Source organism: Protopterus annectens, chromosome 9.part0 (assembly GCF_019279795.1).
Source record: "Protopterus annectens isolate FY-2018-M chromosome 9.part0, PAN1.0, whole genome shotgun sequence".
In the NCBI taxonomy this organism is placed as follows: domain Eukaryota; kingdom Metazoa; phylum Chordata; order Ceratodontiformes; family Protopteridae; genus Protopterus; species Protopterus annectens.
The window spans coordinates 1,155,724,460-1,155,735,975 of record NC_056743.1 but is presented as its reverse complement, the minus strand read 5'-3'; the positions used below and the strand labels follow the sequence as shown (position 1 = coordinate 1,155,735,975).

At 39.3% G+C, this 11,516-nt stretch overlaps 1 protein-coding gene across 1 annotated transcript in view; it reads left to right on the top strand.

Annotated features, from left to right (window-relative positions):
* The window catches only part of FAM216B (family with sequence similarity 216 member B), a 193,637-nt gene that overhangs the window by 12,960 nt on the left and 169,161 nt on the right, over positions 1-11,516 (top strand). Inside the window, exon 2 of the mRNA XM_044084028.1 lies at positions 9,892-10,002. Coding sequence (XP_043939963.1) covers positions 9,931-10,002 — 72 coding nt within the window. The 5' untranslated portion in view covers positions 9,892-9,930. The remainder of the gene's footprint in view (positions 1-9,891; positions 10,003-11,516) is intronic.

The window sequence follows — 11,516 nt, the reverse complement described above, 5'->3', positions numbered from 1 at the left end:
GGAGATCTTGCATTCTCCGTTGCTGTAAAAAAAGAGTTATAGTAATGGAAAAAGTCCGGGCGACCGGAAATTTTTCCATTACTATAACTCAGATTTACAACGTGCACACTGACCAATCAGCGTGCACGTTTTTGAATATTAATGGGGGTCATTGTATAATTAGAGATAATCTATTGATTGCAGGGTAACTGGGCTGTAGAAGTGACAAGACACTGCATGTCAAGCAGTCACATGGCAAGAAGTGCTCATGCACATATAAGACCAGGTTAAATAAAAATGGCCACAGTTCAGATGCAGACCAACTCTGCACCAAAGGTTCATAGGTTCATAGGTTCATAGGTTCATACTAGGCTATCTGCCCAAGGGCATTTATAAGCCTAGCCCATTGTTTTGTGGCTTACGCCACCCCTTTAGTTTGGAGAAACTATGCCCATTATTTTGCTGTGCCTCTGTCGAGCAGTGACACTGAGGTAACCCCTGGGGTGTATCTGCGATCTCCCATCCATTGGTCAAGATTCCTCTTGAACAAGGCCAGCGAGGTGCTCTGCCTCACATAAACCGGGATTTTGTTCCACAGCATAGGGAGTCTTTGGGTGATGAATCTATCCCTCCAGCACGTCCTATTAATAACCGTGTCGAGGTTTAAGTCTCCCGCCCTTGTGGCTCTGAGGGATCTAGATTTTTTGAGATGAAGCATGTTCATCAAATCTGGGTTTGACATGGCCTTGTATGTCAGGCATAGGTCACCTCTGAGCAAGCGGTAAGCAACTGAATATAACTGGAGTTCTTTCAGTCGGGCAGCATAAGACAGATTTTTGAGACCCTTTATCCTTTTGGTGAGGAACTTTTGTGGCCTCTCCAGCTGCTGCAAGTGTCGGGTCAGATACATTCTGAATGGGGCATTGTACTCGATCATTGGTCTGATGAGTGATGAGTATAGGGAGACTATGACTTCCCTTGATCTAGATGTGAATCCCTTCATGATAAGGTGGGCAATGTAAAAGGTCTTCCTAACTACTTTAGCAATATGAGTGTCGAATGAAAGGCTACTGTCAACCTGGGTTCCCAGGTCCCTAATAACTTCTTCTGTGTTCAGGGGATTGCCACCTATATGGTAGCTAGGGGTAACCTTATTTTTCCCGAAGGTATGACTATGCATTTCTTGGCATTTAACTTTAGGCCATGGCTCTGGCACCAGTTATCCGTTTCTGTGAGACCCTTCTGAAGGATATCTGTGTTGGATGTGTTTTCAACTACGGCGCCCAGTTTGCAGTCATCTGCAAACTTTGTCAGCCATAACCCTCCTGTGTTTGCTTGTACTTCAGAAAAGTAGATGCCAAACAAGAGTGGGCCCAGGACTGAGCCCTGTGGGACACCACTTGTGACAGGCTTTGAGTCTGACATGGCGCCAGCAACTCTGACCCTGTGGGTTCTGTCACTCAGCCAGTTTGCAACCCATCTTGTAATGTATGGGTTTACATTTAAGTTGATGAGTTTTTAAATGATACCCGAGTGAGGTATTGTATCAAAATCCTTCGCCAGGTCTAGGTAGGCTGTATGGACTGCCTTTCCCTCGTCAATGGCCTTGGTGACTGTTTCGAAAAAGTCAACCAAGTTTAAAAGGCATGATCTGCCTTTGACAAAGCCAAACTGGGTTGGATCCAAACTCTGCAAGTTCCCTATGTCTTTATTTATGAGATCCATTATGATCCTCTCCATGGCTTTGCAGATAAGGCTTGTCAAGCTAATGGGACGGTAATTTCCAGGGTCGGTGGAGGCACCTCCTTTGTGGAGTGGGACCACAGTCGCTGTGTGCCACTCCCTGGGTACGTATCCGGAGGTGAGACTAAGATTACTGCCACTGGCTGAGGGTGTATGCTTTTGTTTACATCTGTATCACTAACAATAGCAGTAAAAACTGTAGTCACATTCACTGAGATCAAACAACCTGACAGAAGCCACTATACCTGCAGTACAGTGCACTTGTCATAGTTATCAGTGCCACAGTTCAACATGCATTGCTCAGGACAGCTCCCATATTATACAGGCTGTCATGGACATATATCAGGAAAGAGATCCCAGTATACAGATGTAAACAAAAGCATACACCCTCAGCCAGTGGCAGTATGGCATACACAAGGTCACATGTAGACTGTTACACAGCACACCATCTGGTAAAATAGCCATAACTGCTGTGGCTGTTAGCCAAGAATAATGAGAGCTGAGCATCAACAAGCAAGAGTGAGCTGTGTCCCACTGCAGCCCAGTAGGAACCAGAAGTGTAGCAGAACACTGACATCAGGCAGCCTACTGAGCTACAGCAAGACTCATGTCAGGGCTGCTACTCATGTGTGAATCATGCTCCGAATGGCATTACCAACTGTAATGTACCAGACAAGTACTCATGTGTGAGGCATGCTCTGAATGGCATTACCAACTGTAATGTACCAGACAATTATTTTACCTGAACTCCACAGAAAGTACTGTGACAGTGCCATAAAAAGGACATGTTTTTGAGATGATATGTAACTCAGAGGATCCCCGTGCTCTGGAACACACTCCCCTTTCATGTGAACCAGAGTCCACCACTAACCCTATTTAAGCATAATGTTGACCAATGGATGGGAAATCAGAAATTTACCCCAGGTCTGTCCCCCATATCACTAAAAGAGGCAGACAGTAATGCCCAAAATAATATACACCCCACATATCCTCTAGAAACTTCCTAAATAACATGCCCTCTCCTAATAAATGCCCATGATACATAGGGATACAACTGAGTTGGATTACACAGCTAGGCTTATAAAGGCCCAGGTAGTCATCAGTTTAGTATATAACTATGAGCCTATGAAATCTGTAATGCATCTTTAAAAACCTGCATATAGCAAACAGCATGACAAATGACTGGTCCATCTCTAACCATTGTCATCATGGCTAGGTTTGTTCAGAATACAGTGTATAGTATTTTATCTTTATAACACATGGAATCCTTCATAGATCTTGTACTCCTACATCAAGAGAACTACATTCTTCTGTTGCTGGTTTGAAGAAATATGTATTTGCAAACTTATTGTATTATAAATATCACCAATCATATATTTGTGGCTATCACATTCCAGTGGTATATGTGCATCATATTTTACTTGGTCAATATATGGCTATAATAAATCATCTTACAGATGTTTATCCACTCCTGCTTTAAAATGGTACAGAAAGGCCTGTACCTCCATTATAGCTGTATCTTTAGAGCTTTAAGCATTAATAACAAAGGTTACACAGCCATGTCTCGTGCTGTTCCAGACCCCTATATTCCCCCATAAGTCACTCACAGTCAGTTTCCAGATTCATATAGTCACTCCTATCTATTTCTGATTTATAGTAATCAAGCATAGCAGAAATTGGGGGTAACTGGTCAATGAAGATGATTAACACTTGAAAGAACCTCATTTCAGCATACCTCTAATGCAGTAGACTGTGTGACCATCATTCAAGTGTTAAGTGAGTGGGTAACTGTTTTCCTTTTTGCCTACATATTGCAGATAGTCATGAATTACCACACTGCTGGAAAACAATAGTATTACTTTGGGCCATTGCCAGAGCATGGTCAAATGGAACCCTAGGTAGTACAATGAACCAAGCCCCTACCCCCTGCTGCACCCTGACACAGACACACACACATATATGCACACACACACACACACACACACACACACACACACATACCCACTACACCTTCCCCACCCTCAGCATACTAGTATCCCACTATTTGGCTGTCTTGCTTTAATTGCCATAAAACACTGTTCAAACCAGTCTTTATTGTTACAATGACTACAAAGATTTGAATTTGAAACTTTTTTTTATTTTGTCTCACTGCAAAAACAATGAGAGCTATTTGCCTTCAAAAACAAACAACTGTATATATATATATATATATATATATATATATATATATATATATATATATATCTGTGGGTGTGTCTGTATACATGCATGTGCAGTGCTTCTCTACATGTATATATACACAAATTCAGAAATAATTAGAAACAATCAGGGTAAGGGACATTTAAAACATTTGTAGAATTTACTTGAGACATTGACAGAATAAGAAAAAGTGAATTAATATACATTTTCTGAAGTAAAAGAAGTCTATGACTCTAATTATTGTCATTATTTAAGTGTAATTCATCACTTTTTCCACAAAAGTCATCAGACAGTCATCATCTATAGCTCTCAACAACTCTAGAAATAACTATGGACAATCAGGGTCAGGGGCACTTAAAATATTAGTACTGTTAACTTGAGACACTGACACAATAAGAAATTAATTAGTATACATTTTTTGAAGTAAAAGAAATCCATAACTCTGATTATCATCATTTATTAAGTGTAATTCACCACTTTCTCCATATGTCATCAGCCTTTATCCTCTGACCTCTTCGCATGCATTTTCTGAAGGATAGGAGGAAGTCTGAATCTGAAACTCAAATGTATGACATTATTTAGGAACTTCAATTCTCAGAGATTTGCCAGAAAAAAAAAAAACACAAGTTTCATGAGGAAGTAGAACAGTGAATACAGTCAGGCCAAATATGAGGCAAAAAATCTGGGCATTTTGTGAAATTCTGGTCAGAGAATGAAGTATAATTCATGTTCACACTTCACACACTGCACATAGCATTTGCCAGTCGAGAGCCCACTCCTATGTTGTCTTTTTTCCTTGAAAAAAACATATATACATGCATACAAATATTTTAAGCACGGGTAATAACTCCCTTCTAGCCTGCCAATATACCAGAACAGATGTTCTCGTAATAAGTGTCCAGGCTGTTCTTAAAAATATCTAAACTAGTGTATGTTTTAATGTAATTTGGTAGTCTATTCGATGTACTCCTACTCCCAAATATTCCCAGAGGTATCTGTGTCTAAATGCCTATATACCTGAATAAGGTCTCCTCTTAAATGTCTATATGAGACACTGTACAAGTTCAGATATTTCAGTCTTTCATAATAACTTCAATTTTCACATCTATGGATGTCCTTTGTATATTTCCACTGTACTCTTTCCAATTTACTCATGTTCTTTTTCTTATGAGGTTTCCATATTGTTATTCCATACTCAAGTTTGGATCTAATACAACTAAAAACAATGACTTCATCAGTTCTGATTTCCTAGACTTTATACATCTTTTTATGCAACCAATAGTTTTATAACTATCAATAATCAATTGGGTGACAGGATTAGAAAAGCTAGAAGCTGGATCTACCCATATATCCAGGTCCTTATATGAATCTACACTTTCAATCACTGTGTGCTGTATTAAGCATTCACCTTTCAATTTTGTCTGCCAAGTCTCATATGCTTAGTTTTTGATGTCTATATCAGCAGGAAACAAATGATTTTTTAGAGAGAGATAATAAGTGAAGTGACTTACTTATCAATTTTTCAGTCACAGTACTTCACTTGCAGTCATTCATTCTATTACTCTGGCTGTTGGACAGGCAGTCATCACTGCAGTCTGCAGCAATAGTAAGCAATGGCTCAGCTGGCTAACTGTCGTCTCTTACTTGCAAGTTGCAAGTAGCTGGTATTGGTCAGGTTGTGCAATGTTCCTTGCAGGGCCGGCTGAAAGAGAATCACTACAGTAAAAACTAATCTTTGCAAACCAACAGTGTACAGAAAATTATCAAAAATTAAATACAAAATATGCAGCATTGTAACATTTGGTAAGCAATCTTCATTTACAATTTTCAGTACAGTTAATACCCACCTCCAAACTGACATGGTTGTCACGGATCTTGGCAAATTGATGAACAACTTTCTCTCTAGGACCAGCATGAAGCATCAGTAGTCAGAAATGTTTTCTCTTTATCTCAAATGATATATAAAGGCATTACACCTAGGTCTAACAATGTGATCGTCCTTCTGTACACAGCTCTAATTAACCCAATCAAAGTGCACAATGGCCCCCTTTGGCATATACCTGTCCAGGTGTATCACACAGTTAGAAAGGCCCCCAGATGTTCCTAACTTAAAAAATACTAATCTAAAGACCCTTAGCTATCAGGCCAGGATTGAAGCCCTATCCCTATACTATATATTTGCAAATTGATCTATGTCTTTCATTCTGTGCCATTAAGCACTCAGTCTCCTTCCTCTCTAGCACCTTTGCAAGACTAACAGCTCACAAATGCTTCAATTAAAGACTTAAATCTTCACTGACATATAAATAAAACATTCTGAATGATCATATATATTACCTAATGTGTACCTCACTTCTACAACAAATTGTTCTTCTATGCAAAACAGTGTGGCATCCTCACATCTTTCAAGATAAGCTTTGACAATTGGATGGGCCCCTCCAAATTCATTGCTGATCTTACCTGTTTTGCCTTACTGGAAACAGAAAAAACATCATAAGGGTGGATATTGACAAGGCATAAATGGTCTGAAAATTTATTTGACTTGTAATTCCTACAATACCATGATTTTATAAGATAAGCAAATATTAAGGCCTAAATCCACTATATTACTCTGGATGAACATTGCTCTGGGTGCACATCACAGTTTTTAGAACATAAAAACAGCAATGTCACTTTTCTGGCTCATATAACATTGTGGTCTAAAGTTATACTGGAGAAAGAGAAAAAAAGAAGTGGAAGACGAAAAAACAAAGCAAGGAATTTGCCAAACAGCTTATTGTCCCAAGCATTTAAGATGTGCTACATATTTAGAGGTTTTGACTATAGTTACTTGATTTTGACCACCATTTGCCTACCAAGTGAATTACTGTACCAAGGTAGGCTATTAACATAGAGAGTTGGTTGTAGGAAGCGAGAGGAGCACTTTTTTCTATGCAGGATCGCAAAACAATAGGGATCAGGGAATTTGCCCTTTCCCTACTGTGGTACAATCTCTCAGCTTGGATATATAAGTAGTATGGGGTGCCACACAGACTGGGGACATGTAGGAGAGCAAAAAATGATGTATTGTATTTCTGGGGAGGATTATTTCAGTTTTGAGCAGTTATGCTCAGTGTTCTGAAGTTCAGTGTAAGTATTTCATATGTCTCTCACACACACACACACACACACACGCACACACACACACACACACACACACACACACACACACACACACACACACACACACACACACACACACACACACACTTATATGACAGTCATTGGGAAATATGTCTTCCTTCCACAGTTTGGGTATAGCCTTCCCATTATTGTATCAATATCCATAAAAAATGCCACTACCCACCAAACCTCATCTTTAACTCACATCATCACAAACACCAACTCTTAGCAAAGAAAACTGACTCCCCATTAATCAAAGAGCAGACCTACTAGAAACTTCACTTTTAATTTATATTATCTTGAAATTTTGCAGGACTTTCTGCAAAACTCCATGAAAAAAAAAACTCCTCCTATAAGCTATATTACTACTCCCAATTTGCACCCTGTTTTTTGTACTTTTTTTAGCCTCTCTCATCTGCCCCTCTTTAATTCACTACATATGTAAATAGAGTCTGTTTTTTTAGTCCTGATATATCTGATCTAAATGTATCTTGTACTATTGTTATCCTCTATTTATTTAATTTCCAACTTTACTGCATATAAAACACATCTTTTTTGTATTTGTACTTTTTGTAGCATCACTTCAAATTGTGAAGGTTTGCACCTGGGCCATGCCTGCAAATGGTCACTATGGATCAGTGCATTATCATGGTGACAAATATATAAATTACATAAATAAATATTTTCATACAGTCTCAGAGCTAACTGAACACATGGTACAGAGATAATTGCATAAGAAAAAAATGAAACAGAGCATCTAATTAGTTCACAGTCAAACAACACAAAGGGCAAAATGTGCAGGGATGCAGAGATGCAGAAGGGATGCAGAACAGGTAGATCACTAGAATATGATGGCTAAGCTGTTCAATATACAGTTAAAAAAAACTTGCAACAGGAATCTTCAGTTCCTTCACCAGAATATGATGCTTTTACTATAACAGATGACACCATGACAGACAGGGCTCCTAACCTATTACTGAAAAGAAGTGTTCTATAGTAAACCTATTTAATTACCTTATAAATGAAATACAAATAAATAAATAGCATTGTGTAAATGCTGCAGAACATAGTTTCTACTGAGTTCAAAAAAGAAAAAAGCTCATCAAATATTAATTTCCCAAATGCATTGTGTTATGAAAAATGGTCAAGGAAATGCATGAGTGATTTAGCTAACTAAAACAGGATTGCTACAAGATTGGCTAAAATTAGGTAAGGCTGTTATTGTTAGTTTTCCACTGCTGTTCTGTTGCTTCTATTGCAATGATTGTGTAGTTAGTACACTTGCCATTGTTGCTAAAAGGGTACCCTAGAGACAGCTAACCTCACAGTTCAGTGAAACCTGATTCATCAGATCTGTTTTGCTGAACTGTTTGGTATACATATTTTCAGAGCAGGAGATCCTTAGGTCAACTGGTGCCTTAGGCAAAAGGGCTCCACGGCGCCCCCCACCACACCACCTGGTGCCCCCATCCTGGTCTACCTACATTAAATAAATACTGGAAAAGCACGCCTGCTAGCAAGGCACCCTAGGCGGCCACCTAGTTGGCCTATGCCTAAGGCCGGCTATGATCCTAACCTTCCTACATGAGTGGAGACCCCTATATCCCCCTATTAAATATCCTACCATGAGATGATCTTAGTATTTCAGAGTAAGTTATATTTTCAGTGGGGTGGTAGTTGGCCAGTTCAGTGAGACAGATTAGGAAAAATGTGTTTGTACAAACTATGCTTCATTCTTTCATAATATTCCCATTTCTCATTCCTCCAATATCAGCTTGCAAAAACAGATGTACTTCGATACTGTTATAAGCAGGGTCCTTGTAAAAGCAACCCAGCTCCCTTTTCAAACCACTAATGTTGCATATCTGCCAAACTGCTGACTCAGATTGGCCCACAAAATATTAAAGTAGAAAGCCAAATGTTACAAGCTCAGCAACTGTGTGTATATCTTATGGTGGTCTACTTTTGTTCTTCAAAAGTACACCTGTTCGAAACTAAAAAAAGCCAGACTTACTTAAGTGAAAGTGCAGTTGAACAAAACCACACTTTCATGAAATACAAATAACCGATTACCTGTTGGCTGTTCCAGGATCTTGTACAGTGAGGATAAGGAAATGTACCCTTTTCCCCACTGTAGTGCGATCTCGGAGTTAGTATACATAATTAGCAGGGTTGTGGGGGACACAGCCCTCCACATGGGGTGTGCAGAGGGGCCTGCTCCTGCAAAAGTCTGTTGTCACTGTTTATTGCAGGTTTTTTTTTTTTACTTTCGGTTATTTGTCTTTCGGTTTTGTTAAACTGCACTTTCACTTAAGTATACTTGGCCTTTTTACTTTCGAAGAGGTGCACTTTTGATGAACAAAAGTAGACCTGTTATATTGGCTTTTCCTGCTATCCTTTGAGTAACTGAAGTGATTTTCTGAATTCAGCCTGAAATGGAATGTGTATCAGCTGCTGTTAATACAGTTGTTCTGCCAAGAAGGACAGATGTACTTTTTCTATATAGGCTCTTCTGTCCCCTAGTGCTAGCACATCTGATGACGTATTATATTTGCCTTGTTCACTAAGAGATGTGATAATCATGTAAGCTGGATTCTCATTTATAAATTGCTTCTCAGTTTAAAGGTGCAGCCACTTTTGTGAATTTTACAGAGTTGTCACAAGAGTCCCTTGGGTATGCCTGTTCATCCATTCTGTTGCTCCTAAGCCTGAGATTTTAGAATGCTTTGTAACGAAGAAGACATGTATGTCAGCTAGTAAAATTGCTATGAACTCTATGCACAATTCTCACTATGCTTCTTGTTCCAGATTGCGGCTGTTGTAGAGGAGGAGCCTAGGACTGTGCAGATGTTTCAAGATTCTGCTAAGTTACATCGCTTACACATCCCTCCTGCAGGGAGAAAGTCACCACTTTTAAAGGTACTATGTTGTTTTAGATCACACAGAAAACATAACTTGCAATATAGTCTATGTTTAAATCTGCTTTGCTTCTTTGCTTAACACATGTTCTTCAACCTGATTTTTTCTTGTGGTATTTACTGTTTAGGGCTTATCAGCAGGTCCCTAGCTATTTCTTCTGTGCATTTTGAACCACTTCTAGTTGTTCTCAGATTACTGTAATTTGTGTCTCTGCTCTCCAAAATCATGACCAAAAATTGAACATGAATATGTGTAGCAGAGCAATCTGGTCAACAAAATCAAATATATGATAAGGTATATCAGCAAAGTAAAACTCATTCAGATTTTTTAAAGATAATTTACATTTCAATGACAGCAGGAGAAAATCTGTCTGTGCAGTCAGTTGTTTAATTGCATTCTACCTCCCTTCCATCCCTACTTCTACTTCACCCTTACTCTGTATGTCCTGTAGGTTCATAGGTGTGTACTAGGCTAATAACATCTAGGACCTTTTTAAGCCTAGCCATGCATCTCAAATTTCTGAAAAGCTCTGGTACCCTTGATAAATGCAAGCAGGGGCTTTGAAACATTTACAAGCAGGGGCCTGGGAGATGATCAATTTACAGGCTGCCTGTGTCCATTAGCATCATAGGTGCCAAACCAGGGATGCATTTCCTATTCCCATTCCAGTTGTCCAGGTTACACTTGAATTGGGTTAAGGAGAAACTCTACTTCCCGTGGATGGAGATCTTATTCCAGAGAAGGGGTAGTCTCTGGGATACATACCTGTTTCTCCAGTGGGTCCTATTTATATCACAGGCAAGGTTTAATTTTAGAATGGGTAACTCTGGTGCTATTTCTTTTGCAGATATGCAGGAGGTCCATCAGGGTGGAGTCTGACAATGCCTTCTATGCCAGGCATAGATCTCTAGATCTCCCCTCACCAGCCTGAAGGAGACAGAATACAGTGATAGGACTTTGAGGAAGTCTGCATAGGACATGTTTTTTATGCCCTGTATTCTCTTAGTGAGGAACCTTTGTGAGCATTGGAATTGTTGGATGTGCCTGGTTAGGTACATTCCAAAGTTGGTATTGTAGTCAATGACTAGGTGTAAGAACGCTGAATACATTGCAACAATGACCTCCCTGTACATAGATGCCACACATTTGTTCATAAGTTGTACAATACAGAACTGTTTCCTCACTACTGTAGAAACATGATAGTCAAAGGTTAGCTTACTGTCTATGTGTGTCCCCTGGTCCCTGACTACTGGGTCGACTCTTAGGGATATGTTATCAATATGACAGTTACCAGGGGTGGATGAATTCCTGAAGGATACTATTATGCATTTCTTGGCGTTTAATTTTAGTCCATGGCTATGACACAAGTTATTTGTTTGTGTTGTTTCTTCCTGGAGAACATTAGTGCTGGTGGGAGATTGTATGACTGCTTCTAATTTGCAGTCATCTGCAGATTTGATCAACCAGAAGCCTGTGACATTGGCATTGACTTCAGAGAAGTAAATGCCAAACAA